Source organism: Miniopterus schreibersii (assembly GCF_964146895.1).
Source record: "Miniopterus schreibersii genome assembly, chromosome: 10".
In the NCBI taxonomy this organism is placed as follows: Eukaryota; Metazoa; Chordata; class Mammalia; order Chiroptera; family Miniopteridae; genus Miniopterus; species Miniopterus schreibersii.
Genome location: NC_138110.1, coordinates 51,848,370 through 51,866,042, shown reverse-complemented (window position 1 = coordinate 51,866,042; position 17,673 = coordinate 51,848,370). Strand labels below are relative to the sequence as shown.

The following is a 17,673-nucleotide window of genomic DNA, read 5'->3' as shown; positions in this document are numbered from 1 at the left end:
GCTCAGAGGGTCTTGCCAAATGCCGTCTTCTTTGCCAAGGTGCCCATTTGTGTCTGTGGCATACAGCCCCTGCTGGGTGAGGGTATGTGACACATGTCAAGTGAGGTGTCTGTGTATGAGCATGAGATGAGGTAAGCCTGCGGCCATGTGCGTGCTGAGCTTGTATATGTGTGTTTGCGTGAGAGTGAGAACTAGTGGGAGTATCCCCATTCTGGCTCCTTTCCAGAACTCCAAACTTTTATATCAAACACTCCACCTATTTCCACATGGATGCTGAATGAGCACCTTAAACATCACACAGCCAAAACAGAACTCTAGATGTCCTTTCTCCCCCAAGCTGTACCTTTTCCAATCGGTAAGTCCTTATCAAGTCTATCTCTGATCTGCCTACTTCCTTCCTTCCCCACTACTATCACTTTAGTCCAAATCAACTCCATCTCTCACCTGCAAAAGGTACCCCTTTTCCACCCTTGCTCCCTATTACCTACTAGAATGCCCCAATTATTTCTTATGTCACTTGGAATAAAATCCACATTTCTGACCCTGGCCCCCCAAGGCCTTGAATGCTCTGGCCCTTGCCAACCCCACTGTCTGGCCCCATCGCCCTCCACTCTCTCTCTTACCTGCCGTGCTCCACGCACTCTGGCTTCATTTCTGTTGTTTCTTATACTCTCCAAGCTCCTTCTGCCGCAGGGCTGTTGCCTTTGCCCTTCCTTCTGCCTGGAACCTGAGGTCTCAGCTCAGACACCCAGCCTCAGGGCAACCTTTGCGGACCCTCGAGCCAAAGCAGCCCCTGTGCCTGCCTGCCCCGTCACCCTAGTTTCATTCTCTACCTAGCCTTTATCACCAGCTAGTATTTCTCTGACTTGTTACTTCGCTTTCTGCTTCCCCCACTGGAACGCAAACTGCACAAGAACAAACAAATCTGTCTGTCTTGTTCTCCCATCCCCAGGGCCTAGCTCGGTGCCTGTGTTCCTTGGGTGGTGTCCAGACTTGTGTCCAGTGAATGGAAGATGAGTCCTGGGAGAGTGGCTGAGTGGGTGTGTGTGTCCCCATCAGTGTAGAGGCGTGTGTGTGTGTGTGTGTGTGTGTGTGTGTGTACACGCTGGTGATCAGACTAGTATGGACTGATGTGACTGGCAAGTCTCCTTCCTCCAGGGGCTTGGAGGGGGTTGGACGCGGTGGGCAGCGCCCTGGGGAGGACGCTGGGAGGCATCCCTCCCGGGAGCACAGTGAGCGGAGGCGCAGCCGGGGCCCCTCAGTCACGCCTCCAGGCACTCGGCCCGGGCTGGCCTACGTGGCAGCGGCGCTGGGGGGGGGCGGGCGGGCGGAGAGGGAGGGACGGAGGCGGGCCGGCCACAAAGTTTGTCTGCCTGGCGGGGACTTCAGCCCAGGGATGCCCGCCTGGTCGCTGGGCGCCCGCAGCACGCCTGGGTGTCCTGCTCGCCATGGGTAAGTCGCGCTCAGGCGCTGCCCACAGGGCTGTCCCCGTGGGCCCACCCGTGCACGCACCCTCCGCCCCTTGCTTGCGCACCCCGACCCGATACCGCCCACGCGGTGGCGAGTCCCGCACGCCAGGCCCTGGCTGGGGCCTGGGAAGGGACTTGGGCGCACTTCCTTTCTGCCCAGGAAAAAGTGACTTGAGAGTGCTCCTCACCTAATACTGAGCGCTCACTCGGGGCCAGGCCCTCTCTTGACCGTCTCAAGCCTTTTAAGCCCAGGCAAGCGAAACTGTTCTGTTCTGTTCTGAAAAAAATAGAGGCTCCCCAAGAAGCAAATTCATTAATTAATTCACCAGACCTGAGGATGCTGCGGTGAGCATGCAGACAAAACCTCTGCTCTGGAGATGATTCAACAGAGGGAAAAAGAGATTAGAATGCAGAACTGTGTGTGGGAGGGAGTAGGGAATTTCTTTGTTGCTACAGGGGACCAAGGATTTTATATTTTTCTCTGGATTCAGAAGCCTCAGAGGGTCACTCTGTTATCCACTCCTCTACTGTGTGACAAACGTTGGTTTACAGGCCTGGGGCTCAGTGGAGCACATAAAATAAGGTAGCACAATAGTGATGAGGGAGGCGTAAGCAGGAAGGGAGTGCCTCCTGGAGCAGGAGGCACTGGAGCTGAGATATCACTCAAAAGAAGTGGGCTTGCTAAGACCTGACAGAGAGCTTCCAGGTGAAGGAAACTGCAAGTGCAAAGGCCCTGAGTGAGCTAGTGTGGTCCAGGCCAGTGTGGCTGGAACACATTGGCAAGGGGAGAGCAGTGGAAGGGAGGTCAGACAGGAGGGCAAGGGCTAGATTATGTGGGATTTTGTAGGCCACAGTGAGAAGTTTGGATTTTATTCCAAGTAACATGAGAAGCTGGAGAAAGATTTCAAACTTTGGTGGGGCATGATCTGAATTGTGTTTTAAAAACTCACTCTGGGTTGTTCTGTGGATAAGCTAACACTGGCGATAAGGTAGGCAGGCATATGGGGTAGGTATTACTATCATCTTCACTTATAGATGGGGAGGCTCAGAGAGGTTAAGTGAGCTGTGCAAGGTCACGCAGCTGTGAAGAAGAGAAGCTGGGATAGAACCCCAGCACTCTGGCTCCGGTCTATATTCCTAACCACTGTACCACCCAGCCTCTCATGCACAGGGTAATGGTGATCAACTCCAGCTCTGGCTCCAGAGCCCTAATTTGGGGCCCAGAATTTGGCCTATTCCTGTCCATGGCCACTTCTAGGCCCTGGACCTCACCAGACGCTTAAGAGCCAAGATCCATTCTCTCTGGATTTCCTACACCTCCAGAGTTCGTTCAATCAATCAAGCAATCAATCAATCATCCATTTATTTAGCAAGTATTTATTGAGTGCCTACTATATGCCACAAACTGTCCTCAGCATTAGGGAGACAGCTGAACAAACAATCCCTGTTCCTTTGGGGCTGACATTCTGATAGGGGACACCAATAAATATGTAAAATATATAGCTATTTCAGGTGGTGATAAGTACCATGGAGAAAAACAAGAAGGGAAGGGGAGTGCGAAGTGCTGGATGCTGCGGGGAGGTTGCAGTTTTAAGTAGAGAGCCAGGGGAGGTCTCACGAGAAGGTGATGTTTGATCGAAGAGCTGAGGGAAGGAGGGAAAGAGCCTTGGAATGGAGGGGAAGGCTTCCCCAGTGGAGGCAACAGCTGGCAAAAAGCCTTGAGTTGAGCCATGGCTCGTTTGGCTCAGTGGTTAGAGCGTTGGCCCACCCACCAAAGCATCTCGGGTTCAATTCCCGGTCAAGGGCAGGTACCTGGGTTGCAGGTTCGATCCTCTGCCCCGGTCGTGCCAGAGACAACCAATCGATGTGTCTCCTCTCTTACACTGATGTTTCCTTCTCTTTCTCTCTTGCTCCCCCCCTTTCACCTCCTTTACACTCCCTCTAAAAATCAATGGAAAAAATACCTTCTGATGAGGATTATCAACAACAAAAAGCCTTGAGTTGAGATGTGCTCGGAGTGCGGGAGGAACAGCAAGGAGGCTGGTGCGGCTGGAGGAGCAGAGTGAGAGGAGGCAGATCCTGCAGGGCCTTGAAGGTCACTGTAAGGGCCTGGGCTATTTTCAGAGAGAAGAGGGAGCCTTGGAGGGCTCTGAGCAGAATGACATGGTCCAACTCAGGCTTTCACAGGATCCCTCTGGTTGCTGTGTAGCATTAGATTATGTTCAAATGTCCCTGACACAGCCTCTGGAATGCCACATGGTGATACCACCCTGGCCCCCAACTCAGCCACTGGTTCTTTCTGCAGAAACCTCATTGAGCCCCTCTTGGGTGTCAGGGCAGAGCTGGGGCCTTGGAGACAGAGGGACAGTAAGTCTCTGTCCTATCCTATCCTATCCTATCCTGCCCTGTCCAGTTTAATAAGGACACATCAATGACCTCACGATATGGTGTGGGTACATGAAGGGAGAATGCAGTTGGTTGGAAGTGAGAAATGAGGCTTGGAAAGTTGAGGAAGACATACGGGAACTATATCTAATGGCCCTGACTCCTTTGAAACCGTCCTTCATGACTCCCAGGACAGTATCATTGCATCATGTTTTGTGGCATGGGGTTTTCCTGAGAGCTTTACTTCCCTTCCACCTCTGCCCCTGTGTCCCTGCTCTTTCTCACACCTCATGTATCTCTGATTGGCCCTTCTTGCTTGGTCAGTTCAGCAAAGCTCTTAAATATCTGGGTTTGGGAGTCAGATGGTCAGCATTTGAGTCCTGATCCTGTTGCTTTTCAGCTGTGAGAACACTCTGACCCTCAGTTTCGTCATCTGTAAAATGGGGATAACTGTAGCGGTATCACCTAGCGTTGTTATGAAGATGAACCGAGAGAAGGCATCTAAAATTACATAGAGGAGATGCTCAATAAATGACACTGGTTATTATGACTATTTCATTTCATGTTTATTTTTGCTGTTCTCTTACCACTGTGACCGGAATCTGTTCTGATGCGTTTTCCAGCAAAACCTGTACACAGTCAAATTTGCCTCTGAGTCCTTTGGCTGGGTTCCCTTCCACCTCAAGAGGAACCAGGATACGGCAAAGAAATTCTGTGTTTTCACTTGATTGCCTCACACAGCCTGGAAGAACCTTCCTTTCTAGCAGTAAATTCCAAGAACCGAGGAAGGTGGGGCAAAGGGAGGTAAACATGAGGTAGGACTTGGGCAACATAATCTCCCCAGGGTGTTTATTGATGGTCATGAACAGGTAGAACAAGGCCAGCCAGGGAATGGTAAGGGATTATTTCCCTGGGGGGCAGGGGGGATGGGAAGAAGAGTTAGCAGAAAAGGGAGGGGGTTTCCACCCATGCAACTCCTCCCCCTGTACAAAAATTGCCTAACACAGATGGGGAAAGGCAGAAATAAGAGAGAACAGAGTGAAATCATCTTATGACAAGGTTTTCTAATGAGGTGGTGAAGAGAATGGATTGTGGAGCCAGGCAGCCTGGCTTTGAATCTAGACACAGCTACCTACTACTTTTGACCTTAGTCAAGTCACTTCACCTCTCTGATGATCAGTTTATTCATTCATAAATAATATAAAAACCCACCTTACAAAGTTGTGGTGAGAATCAAATGAGTTATTGCACTTATGCTCTCAAAGCAGTGCTTTAAGTGCAATAACTCATTTGGTCCAGAGAAAACACTCAGTAAATCTTGTTACAATGTTATCAATGTTGTCAGGTCTGGGGGGGTTGGCTAGGGCCAGCTCATGAAGGGCCTAGGATATTATGCTAAGGAGTTAAGAATTAGCATGGAGTGAGATAGATACTGCTAGATTACTCTAGATGCTTCCAGAAATATTTAAGTTTAAATATGTGGATTAAAAACTCAGAGTAAACTATATAACTAAACTGCGAATATGGTAGCCTCTATCCACATGTGGCTATTTTTACATGCAAATTAATTTAAATTAAATAAACTTAAAATTCAGTTCCCTAATCCCATTAGCCACATTTTAAGTGATCAATATCCATGTGTGCTGGTGACTACCATAGATCATCTCTCTCCCGGGCTCAAGCCTTCAACGGCTTCCACTCACTGACAATGAAATTCATCGTCCTCATGACCTACAAAGCTCCACATGATCTGCCCCTGCCTACTTCTCCTACTTCATCATCTCCTCTCACTCTCACTCGCTGGGCTCTAGCCACTTTGACCTCCTTGCTGAATAGCACAGTGATTAAAAGCCTGCACTCTCTAGCTACATCAGCTCTGCCACTTACTTGCTGTGTGACCATGAGAGAGTTTCTTAACTTCTCTGTGCCTTGGAGGATGATTCTAATAATAATATGTTATAGGGTTGTTGTAAATGAGGAATTAAGCGAGTAAATACATGTAAATCTCCTAAAACAGGGTCTGGTGCTTAATAAGTGCCTTATAAGCACTAGCTATTAATATTAATAGTTATTGTTCCAACATACCAAAAACTGCCCTGCCTCAGGGCCTTGGTTCTTGCTGTTCCCTCTGTCTAGAGTGTTTTTCTCCCAGATTTTATATGACTTTTACCCTCACTTCATTAGGGTCTCTGCTCAAATTTTCCTTCTACAGAGAGGCCTTACCTGACTACCCTATTTAAAATAGAACTCTCCCATCACTCTCAATCCCCATTTCCTGCTCCTTTAAATGATACCTATCACGACCTGAAGTTATATAGCATAGATTTTTTAAAAATATATTTTTATTGACTTTAGAGAGAGGAGGGGAGAGGAAGAGAGAGATAGAAACATCAATGATGAGAGAGAGTCATTAATCGGCTGCCTCCTGCACACCCCCTGCTGGGGATCGAGTCCCCAACCCAGGCATGTGCCCTGACCAGGAATCTGACCTCGATCTCCTGGATCATAGGTCGATGCTCAACCAATAAGCCATGCCGGCCGGGCTAGCATAGATTTATTTGTTCACCATCTGCCTTTTTCTACTAGAATGTCAGGTCCTTGACAATACCACTGTAATGCCAGCCCCAAGAATGCAGCTTGGTGTGTTGTAGATGTCAGATAAATAAGTTTTGAATGAACAGTTGGACGGATGGATGGGTGGATGGGTGGATGGATGGATGGATGGATGCGTGTGTGTATGGGTACATAAGGGATGGAATACAAAGATGGATGGATGAATGGATGTATTTGTGGATAGGTGCATCAATAAATGGATGGGTGTTTTGGTGAATTAAGAGGCATGTGAATGGACAAATAAATGGATGGATATGTGGTGGACAGAGTAGATGGATAAATGGAAGAGTGTATGATGAAGGGACGGGTAGATTGATCAATAAATAGACGTGTGAATAGATGAAAGAAGGAGTGGATGGGTGGATAGATGGATCAATAAATGGAGAGATAAATGAATGGATAGATTGATGAAGGGGTGGCTGGATGAAGGAAGGAGCGAACGGATGGACAGATGGAGCAGCTGACAAATAGGGGGGAGGTTGGATGGACGGAGGCTCTAGCAAGGAACCATTCTGAACTCTGCCCCTGCCACTTTTGTTTTCCAGGCCGCCCACCACCCCTCCTGCCCCTGTGTGCCTCAGTGTCTTTGCTGGGTGGCTTGACCTTTGGTTATGAACTGGCAGTCATATCGGGTGCCCTGCTGCCACTGCAGCTTGACTTGGGGCTGAGCTGCTTGGAGCAGGAGTTCCTGGTGGGCAGCCTGCTCCTGGGGGCGCTCCTCGCGTCTCTGGTAGGGGGCTTCCTCATCGATCGCTATGGCAGGAAACAAGTCATCCTGGGGAGCAACGTGGTGCTGTTGGCAGGCAGCCTGAGCCTGGGCCTGGCTGGCTCCCTGGCCTGGCTGGTCCTGGGCCGCTCAGCGGCTGGCTTTGCCATCTCCCTCTCCTCCATGGCCTGCTGTATCTACGTGTCAGAGCTGGTGGGGCCACGGCAGCGGGGAGTGCTGGTGTCCCTCTACGAGGCAGGCATCACTGTGGGCATCCTGCTCTCCTACGCACTCAACTACGCACTGGCCAGCGTCCCCCGGGGCTGGAGGCATATGTTCGGCTGGGCCGCCGCACCTGCTCTCCTGCAGTCCCTCGGCCTCCTCGGCCTCCCTGCTGGCACAGACGATGCTGCAGCCCGGAGGGACCTCATCCCTCTCCAGGGAGGTGAGGCCACCAAGCTGGACCTGGGGAGGCCAAGATACTCCTTTTTGGACCTCTTCAGGGAGCGGGATAACATGCGAGGCCGGACCACAGTGGGGCTGGGGCTGGTGCTTTTCCAGCAGCTAACGGGGCAGCCCAATGTGCTGTCCTATGCCTCCACCATCTTTCACTCAGTTGGCTTCCGTGGGGGATCCTCAGCTGTGCTGGCCTCAGTGGGGCTTGGTGCGGTAAAGGTGGCAGCTACCCTGACTGCCATAGGGCTAGTGGACCGAGCAGGCCGCAGGGCCCTATTACTAGCTGGCTGTGCCCTTATGGCCCTGTCGGTCAGCGGCATAGGCCTCATCAGCTTTGCGGTGCCCATGGACTCAGGCCCAAGTTGCCTGGCCATACCCAATGCCACCAGGCTATCAAGCCTCCCTGGAGACTCTGGCCTGCCAATGGGCTTGTCTTCACGCCCACTGCCAACAACCAGCAAGAACCAAGAGAAGCCGGTCTCATCAGCCTACGAGAAAACCAAGCATTGTCCCAGAGCTGGGGATCCCACAGCCCCTCCTGTGCCAGCCCTAAGCACCGCCTCCCCAGCACCCCTTTCTCCTGCCCCGGAGCGTGCCCTGCTGCACTGGGCCGCGCTGGTCTGCATGATGATCTTTGTGAGCGCCTTCTCCTTTGGATTCGGACCAGGTAGGTGGGAGTTCCTTGCAGGTAACTCTGAGCTTTCTACTCTTCCTAGTGGGAAGCTTGGGGATGGTGCCTGTCGGGGTCTCAGATGGTCACTAGAGGGGGCTCCACCATGAAGCCAATGCTGCTTTAGCTTCAGGGCTCCTCGCATATTTGCAGGTTACTCCTTTTGGAAGCAGGGGCCTGATTTTATGTTTGTAATATTTTTTACTTTAAAAAGCCCCCAAATCGTTTAAGCTTTAGGCCTCATAAAACCCAAATTTTCTCCTGAATAACTCACTCAAGAAAACTTTACTTGAAGGGAATTTAAAGAAAAGGGTGACCAACCATTGGTTTGCCCAGGACACTGAAAGTGTTGTGTTCCAGGCATCCACCCCCTCGGTCCTGGGGAAACCAAGACTGTTGGTCACACTAAAGGGATTCTTACAGCCAGGCAAGAGAAGCAGCAGGGGAAAAGGTGGTGTCAGGCGCCTGACACTGTTCGAATTTCACTGATGGAAGGCTGCCTGCTGGACCATGGGTGCCAGCCTGTCCTGGCCACAGCCTAGGAGCCTTCCCTGCTCTCCTGTCCTAGTGACCTGGCTGGTCCTCAGTGAGATCTACCCCGTGGAGATCCGAGGGAGGGCCTTCGCCTTCTGCAACAGCTTCAACTGTGCCACCAACCTCATCATCAGCCTCTCCTTCCTCGACGTCATCGGTGAGTCCTCTGACCTCATTCCTTGGTCCAGTTCCTTCTGGATCCAGGAAGAACTTCCTTATTGGTCCAGGTATAAATGACAGAAAATCCCATGCAAACCAGTTTATGAACAAAGGGGGTATTTTTGTCTTAAATGGATGAAAAGAGGGCGGTTGGCTTCAACCAGGGCTGACCCAGAAGCTCCAACACAACTGTGGCATCTCTCATCTCTCTCCACTCTGCCTCCCGCGCTGCGGGCTTCACTCTCAGGCAGACGCCTCCTGGTGGCAAAGGGGACCGCCAGCAGGTCTCAGGTTGGCAGCCCGTGGAAAGAGCATGTCCTTCCCAGGGACTCTCCCTAGACCTGGGACTGCTTCTCATTGGCTCAGCAAGATCACACAGCCACGTCACTGTGGCTGGCGGGCTGTCTCCACCCCCTGGTTCCAGGCCTGGGTCATATACCCACCCGGAGCAGGGGGGTGCGGCGTGGGAGGGGGGTAGACAGCCTCACCCAACCTCATGGGCCCGGAGTTGGAGGGGAATCCTTCCCCAAAGGAAAAATGTATCCGAAAAAGGGAGAAGAGGGGCTGGGAGACAAAGAAAACAGAAGATAGGATTTGTGAGGCTTCTACCTCATTCCAGGCCCCATCAGTGTGTGGGCTGGCTTGATTGCTGAGTTGGGAGTGGAGGCCAAAAGAGAACTGAGGCATCCATTTTTCCTGGTCCAGGAAGCCGATTAGTGTGGTGGGGGGAGGGGTACAAGTTCTGGATGGAGAGGGCTCTGAGGGTCTGATTTCCCCCCTCTCCACCAAGTGCAATCTCTTCTCTGTAGCCCAAAAGTCCCCACTCTACAGCGGGAGAGTTTTTTAATTTTTCCTATTTGTAGCAGCAGAACTATTCTTCAAATAAAACTTTGTGCACAAGTTCCATGGAAGTGCCAGACGACATCCAGAACTCTCAGACACGCTGTGACATTCTCCGAGCCCCGGAGCAGGTGATAGTCCAACCAACACCGGGGAGAACTGGTCTGAGACCAGCGGGTGCAGGAGTGGCAACCTTTCCTTTTTGTTCTAAGCCGGCTCAGACTGGCTCCTGCCCGCCTGCCAGCAGGAAGCTCTCAGATCTGGTTTGGGTGACATCATCTCTTCTTCTTTTTTTAAAATATGTTTTTATTGATTTCAGAGAGAGGAAAGGGGAGGGAGAGGTAGAAACGTCAATGATGAGAGAGAATCATCAATCAGCTATCCCCCATATGCCTCCCACTGGGGACTGAGACCCAAACCCGGGCATGTGCCCTGACCAGGAATCCAACCCAACCGCGACCTCCAGGTTCGTGGGCCGACCCTCAACCACGGAGCCACACCGGCCGGGCATATGGTCTCTTCTTACCTAGCATTCAAACCCAGTCTGGTGGGAATTAATGGGCGCAGAACACTGGGGAAGGGTCTCTGAGATGCTGAGATGCACCTGGCCCAATTTAGCCCTTGGTTGTCTGGGCCACAGTGGGCAGGGCTCCTACATTGAGGCTCCAAGTTATTAGGGTTCAATGATTTTCCCACTTTCTGCAGCCATGCATTTTGTACTCAAAGGCACAGCCACCACTGTGGGCCTGTGGGAAACACTGGTAGGAGAACCCACCCACCGTGTCTGTCTCCCACCCCCAGTCTTAGGGAATCCAGACGTCTCCCTGCTACGTCCATCTTCAAGCATTTCCTCAATGGAATGAATGAGTGGATGAGAGAGTAGAAGGAAGAATGGGAGGGCTTTATTAGAATTGTATCCTACCCTTATCATCCCATTTCACAGATGGAGAAATAGGCCCTCCCTCAGCCCAGCCAGATAGTGAGCAGACGAGAACCCAGCCCTCCTGACTCCCAGCCCAGCTCTCTCCCAGCTGATACACGGATTCAGTGGAGGTCAGGCTGGTCAGCGGAGGCGCCTTGAAGGAGGTGTGGTCATGGCTGTTAGAGGTGAGAATAGCAGCCGAGACATCATTTGTGCATTTGGCTCAACACAGCCTCCTTCACAGCCTCCTTTCTCTCCCTTGGGCTGACTGACCTCAAAGGAGTCAGGGTCATCACAGGGGTCCTGGTCGCTGGCCCTGAGACCCTGGCCCCCACCCAAGTCTCCAGGAAGAGGGAGAGGCTGGGGTGCCAAGGTTTCTGTCATCTCTCCCAGACCAATCAGACTTGAGCCAAATTGGCTGAAACTCAGTTCCCTAAGTACTCAATTCACTGAATATCCAATTAATGGAATCACTAAGGATTGTTTTTCGGAGCTGGGCTTTTCCCAAGGCTGCATCCTGCAGCTGTTTCGCCCCTGAGGTAAATGATCAGGTTTTCAGATTCTGAATGCACTCCACCCATTAGTGTTTTAGATGTGAGCGAGTGGGCTTTCCCAGAAAGACAAGATGCCTTGGCAGCGTTTGTGGATCTGAGCCCTGCTTCGGCCTGCCTCTGGGACAAGCAGTCCTACTTCTGCTTTAAGGTCCTTATCTGACAGTTGTTGGTCATTCTGCAAATCGACCACCTGGAGAATCTTCTTTGGGTGAACTGACATTCAATGTGCTACCTGGAACCAGCCAGTTGGCTGCACCCCTACCCAACTCTCACCCCCTGTTCCCAGGCACTATCGGCTTGTCCTGGACCTTCCTGCTGTACGGGCTGACTGCTGTCCTTGGCCTGGGCTTCATCTATTTATTTGTCCCTGAAACAAAAGGCCAGTCGTTGGCAGAGATAGACCAGCAATTCCAGAGGAGACGGTAAGGGGGACAGAGTGGGCCTGGGGGAAGAGCCCCATCCAACCCGAGCACTTCGCTGCAGGACTTGAGGTGCCACTTTCCCTTTGCAAGAGGGTGCTTTTCTTTCTTCTTTTTTTAAAAAATCCTCACCCGAGGATATTTTTTCCATTGCTTTTCAGGGAGAGTGGAAGGGAGAGAGAGAGAGAGAGAGAGAGAGAAACATCGATGTGAAAGAGACACATCGATTGGTTGCCTCCCAAACGTGCTCCTATTGGGACCGGGTTTCCAGCCTGCAACCAAGGTACATGCGCTTGGCCGGAATCGAACCTGGGACCCTTCAGTCCGAGGCTCTAACCACTGAGCAAAACCAGCCAGGATAAGAGCACTTTTCTTCTTGCCTCTCTTACTGCCTGGACAGTGTGCATTTTGTCCTGACTTTATACAGGAGCTGTTTTCCTTGAGCTTTGAGCCTTCCTACAACAGAGTTCCATTTGGTGTTAAGCCCAGCTGAGAGAAATTTTTAAATCCTGAAATTGTGGAATCACAGGAGGTTAGAATAGTAGAATCCTAAAAGCAGAGAATCTTAGAGTCACAGAAGCTTGGAGAAACCAAACATTATAATTGTGGTCTTTTAAAATCACACACAAAGAACTGGGGCTTAATTCACTCATCCAGTGGGTATTTATTAAGTCCCTACTGTGTGCCAGGCAGTGTTCTGGGCCATAGGACATATGGCTAAGAATAAGATGGGGAAGGCCCTTGTCCTCACAAAGCTTCCATTCTAGTGGGAGAGGGAAACAAAATAAACAAGCTAACATATGCATCAATACGAATATTTTATTTAGTGATGTGTAATTGGGAGAAAATGTAATGAAATGAAATAGGCTGAGAGGGCCCGGTTGGTGGAGAGGGGGATGGGGGGCAATGTAAGTTAGTAAGGAGGAGGCAGCCATGTAATGATGAGGGGAAGGAGCATTCCAGGTAGAGGGAACAGCAAGTGCAAAGGCCCTGAGGTTGGGAGTGTGTCTGGCATATGCAAAGAACAATAAGGAAGCCAGTGTGGCTGGGACAGAATGAGGGAAGAGCTAGGCCACAGGTCTTGAGGTCATAGAGAGGAGTTCAGAATCTTCGCACCATGGGACCTTGGGCTGTTTAAATAAAAGAAGACAGGAATGGGGGCATCGGAAGGTACCTAAAAGCAGTATAATCCTAAGCATTTTAGCAAATGCCCTTGTAGTAAGGGGAGTCACCAGCTCCTGACTGCCCATTCTATTTCTGGGAAGACCTAAAAGATTGGAAAAATGAATCATTCTAATATTGAATTAGAAGTTACCTCCCTGCATCTACCTGCCAAGCCTCACCCCAAACTGGCCCCTGAAGGGATACAGAACTAGTCCAGTGTAAAAACCTCTAACCCAGTCCACCCCACCCTAGAGTGTCCCCTGCCAGCTGAACCCTCCCAGTTAGTTGGGTGACACCTTCTGCAAACCCCTCAGCAACCCAGCTGTATTAGTTAGGAGACAGGTTTGGCTGATTGGAACAGTCCAAATGTGGGGGTCCAGGGCTGAGTGCAGCTGTGCCCCAAGAGGTCATCCAGGGTCCCAGGCTCCATCTCTCTTGGCTCTGCTGTCTCTTCAATATTACCTTTCCCACATGGCCCATGACAGTGAACCATCACATTCCTGCAAAGGTGGGGGGGGGAGAGGAGGACCCAACCTGAGAGACGCACTTTTACCCACAGCCCTTTGGCCAGAACTTGGCTACACCTCCATGTAGGGGCAGCTGGGAAAAGAAGCATGGTCTGTAATCTGGGTAACTCTGTGCTCAGCTAAAAGTCAAGGATGCTCTTACTAGACATAAAGGGGGTACAGATACCAGGAGCCACCTGGATCTCTACCATACTGGCTTTCTTGGGAGAAGATTCCAGGCCCCTTCTCTGTGACAAAGAGCAAAGTGGGCAGAGCAGGCGGAAGCCAGCTTTGGGATAAGGCAGGATGCGATTGCAGCCAAGGGGAGTGTCAGGCTGGAGCTGGAGACTCAGGAGCACATGGCAATGAGAGCAGACACAGGGAGACCAAGAGGAGTAGTGGGTAATTCAGAAGATGGAAATGCATATTAAGGCAGGAAGAAAAGGGACAGGTAGGAGTGAGGGTGGGAATGGGATGGAGTCCCAGGGGATGTCCCTTCCCAGGCTCCCAGGCCCTGCCAGCCCCTGACTCCACTCACTCTCTCCTTGACAGGTTCCCCCCGAGATTTGGCCACAGGCAGAGCACGTCTGGTGTCCAGTACAGTCGCATCAAGGTCTCTGTGGCCTCCTGAGGAGTCCGTCTGCTTGGAAAATGCTGGAACCACAGTTTTAGCAGACAGTCTCCAGCTTCTTGCTTGCCTGGGCCCCAGAACACAAGTTCTAAGTGGTCCTTTGAGACTGACCCAGAGGAGGTCTTTTGTGCTGGGGTAAAAGGGATGAAAGTCTGAGAACCCAAAAGTCTTCGTGTTCAGTCTCAGGCTCTGAGGGTTTCTGAGGAGCTGCCTGGCCTCAGTTTCCATATTGACTCTGCACATCCCTGCAGTACTATAATGAGAACATCTTATGAAGTTTCCACTGTTGCTTGGGCTTTCTCAAAGAATCTCTGGGGTACCTGGCAGGAAATCTTTCCTGGTATCACCCCTAAAAACAGCCGAGAACACCATATTCTCTGCTCTCTTTTCCCATCTGGCTGGGACTTTTCAGCGAGGGGAAGCCTGCTTTTTGCCTTTTTATTTTGTTCACCCCTACAATTCTCTTACCTGGAATATTTACCATTCATTCACCAGCAACTCTCACTGGTTGACAAGAGGCTTGAGTTCTAGTCCTGATTCTGCTGGTGTCATTGCTGTATGACCATGGGCCTCAGTTTCTTCCATATGTACAGTTGGGGGACCTGGGCCAGGTGGTTCTTAAGGTCTGACACCAGTGAGTTGGAATTCTAAATGCTGGTAATACAACAAATACTCAACATGGGCTCTGCTCTCAAGTCGCTTGTCATCTTTCTGGGCGATGTGAGCTTTATTAGGGGAAAGGTCAATAGAAATCCAGAATCATGTGCACTAAAATCCAAGCGCTTGGAACGAGCTGCAGGAGCTGTCTCCAGGATGGTGCTGGTTGCCCTTCCATGCAGAAGGGAGATGGGTTTGGATTGATTCTTAATTGAAAAATAGCTTTTAAGTTCAACAAAACACACCTGTGGCTAAATTATGACCTTTAGTCTGTGCCTCAGTTCTCGATGCCTTTTCCTCTGAAATACTCCTTTCCTCGGGGGTAGTGAGACTCCCAGCTTAATCTCTTTAGAGAGTCATGGCTTTTGGAAATCAGTAGCAAGCAAACTGAGTAGCCAGGCAGCTTGATCTAAATAGGTGGGAGGGGGTGTTTTTGACCGTGGAGGAAAAAGACACGCAGGGTACAAATGGCTCATACTTTAAAACATCTTATACCGGCACACGTAGGTGTGTGACTTGGGTAACTGCTCGTCTGTATAATGGGAATGATACTACTTACTATTTAGAGACGCTGTGTGTCCATCACTAGTTCAGGGCTGGGCTCATAGTAGGTGCTCAGAATCGCTGAGTAACTGGGCAGCCTCCAGGGACATCTGGCCCCCATGAGGAGGCCAATGAGGGCAAGGACCAGGTGGCAGTTCAGAAGGGGGGGCATCAAAAATTATTTTTTATTTGGGGTATCTACTAGGTACTCAAAGATCTTTAGCACCAATCAGAAAGGAGACATGGTCTGTTCATTGATCTGCAAGGTGGATACTGGGAAATTCTTCTCCTCCCAGATAACCTCAGAATCACTTCAAATTCTGGTCTATGCCCAGACCTTTCATAGGTGCGCCCAGCACTTACACCTTCCTGTTTTGGGCCAAATGACACGACACAGACTACTTATTAAATGCTTTTTCTTAAAGTGATTTGCTTTTCAACCTGTTGCACACATGGGCAATCTGCCCTGGTGTTCACCATGGTGTTACGTCTTGGTTCTGATGTGATTGAGGATTGTGGAGTTCCCTGGCACAAAGATGATCCGAAAAGAACTGCAGGAGGGAGGGGTGGGGGTTTGGATGGGCTACAAAGAGAGGAGATGGCATGGCCCAGAGGGAGGGCCCAGAAAGTACACAACATGTGCAGCCAGGACACCAGGTTTGAGTTCTGCCTCGGCTACTTGCTAATTTTGCCTCTATGAGCCTCAGTTTTTTCATCTATAAAATGGGGCACCGGCAGGCCCTACCTCAAAGGTTTGAGGGCGATTAATTGAGATACCAGATGGAGAAATCTCTTTCCAAGCTGTAAAGGGCAGTGTACCCATAGAGAGTGGGGATCCTCTGGAAATTCTCCCCAGAATTGGCAGGGCTCCCCCCGCTCAGTGGCTGCCTCCAGGCCCTGCTCTGACCCAGGGCCAGACCCAGTTTCCATATCTGTTCATTTTGCTTTCCAGCACAAATATTCTTTCATCCATGGCATAGGAGGACGATGGAATTTTGACATGAGGCAAAAATGTTCAGGGTCACACTCTGAAAGTGCTTCCAGACCCCCACATGCTGGGTCCTGTCCAGGGTAGAAGAGATTCTCATGGATGGGTGGTACATGGGTTTGGAGCTTTCCTCCTCGTGACATTGGAAGTGGAAACGCTGACATCCTGCTTTTAATTGATCCTCACGAGATGCAAAAAGTTCCCAAGTAGGCTGTTGTGTTGAAAGCTTCATATTCTAAATGAAATGAAACAACTCAAAATGTTTTACTTAATGAGGTGAATCAAAACATCACACAAATTTTAGTATTATTATCTAATCTATTTAGGTCTACCTTGTATTAAAATCGTATTGAAACATTTGTTGACTCAAATTTAGGTCTTTCTAAATTACCTGCTTAATACAGCCTCTCGCTGTTCATTTGAATTCTTTCTTTTCTGTGACAATATTTGAGAATCTTTAACGATTGTTATTGCCCGTAACAATAGCTTTCAGAGTGTGTGTGAGTGTGTGCATGAGTGTGTGCATGTGTGTGTGTGTCCCGCTGGACTTGGCACTACAAAGTTGCTAAACTCTTCCAGATCTGGAGTCCGATGCCATCCCAGCTCTCCTGATTTGATGGGCTGGGTGGCTGATTCCTATGATGTGATCCCAAAAGCTCTCTCTCGAGCATGTTATTCTTGCAATAATAAATGTACATTTATTTTTAAGCTGACCAATACAATTCCAATATCTAAAGCAATCAGACTTTTCTAAACCTCTGAGTTACATGTAGGAGGGAAATAACATGCCGTGTTTCATTGATCGGATGGAGAGAAACCTCCCTGATTACAGAACCGCTGTGGCACGCGGTGGGCGACTGTCTCATTGACTTTCCAGAAGCCGAAACCAAACCAAGCACTTAATGGCCATTATTGTCTTGATGCCACAGCCAACACCAATCTTGGATGTACATGAATTTTCTACTCCGAATGGCTGTTCAACCAGATACCAACAATGTTTATCTCTGAGTAGCGGAACAAGAAGGAATTTTAATTAGGTTCATTACATTTTTCTGCATTGTCAAAATTTTCAATGATAAACATAAAATCTGTAATAAAAATTTAAAAGAACCTCAATAAAAATTACTACAAACCGTAAAGACGAAAGTGAAGCTGTGGTACATCAGATGGACGCTCAGTGGCCGTGTACCCCTCCCCGCTCTCAGCAGAGCACACTTGTGTCCTCACTGATGCTCTTGTCTATGATATAAAGCTGCTTAGAAATGAGGATGGGTATTTGGATGGATAGATATTTTCACGTCATTGAGATCATACTGTATGTAAAACGTGGAGGCATTTACCTCCACGTTTCACATGAAGCTTAGTTCATATGCGCGTTGCCTGTGCCAATGTTAAGCATCGTAGCAGCAATTTCTCCCCATGCCTGGCTTTTCCTCACTTCTGAGTGTGTAGAAAAT

The 17,673-nt window shown here is 49.9% G+C and overlaps 1 protein-coding gene across 2 annotated transcripts; it reads left to right on the top strand.

Annotated features, from left to right (window-relative positions):
- Nucleotides 1-1,331: 1,331 nt before the first annotated feature.
- On the top strand, nucleotides 1,332-17,348 carry SLC2A10 (solute carrier family 2 member 10; the record flags this gene model as incomplete). 2 transcript variants are annotated; one of them, XM_081149088.1, is made up of 5 exons in its annotated part: nucleotides 1,332-1,452; nucleotides 7,013-8,296; nucleotides 8,868-8,990; nucleotides 11,595-11,730; nucleotides 13,950-17,348. In XM_081149088.1, 5 exons carry the CDS (start codon nucleotides 1,449-1,451, stop codon nucleotides 14,026-14,028), a joined length of 1,626 nt encoding a protein of 541 aa, XP_081005214.1. In that variant the 3' UTR covers nucleotides 14,029-17,348. The 2 variants fall into 2 exon arrangements, with proteins under 2 accessions (XP_081005214.1, XP_081005213.1); XM_081149087.1 differs by lacking the exon at nucleotides 1,332-1,452 and having other exon boundaries at nucleotides 6,919-8,296.
- Nucleotides 17,349-17,673: the final 325 nt, after the last annotated feature.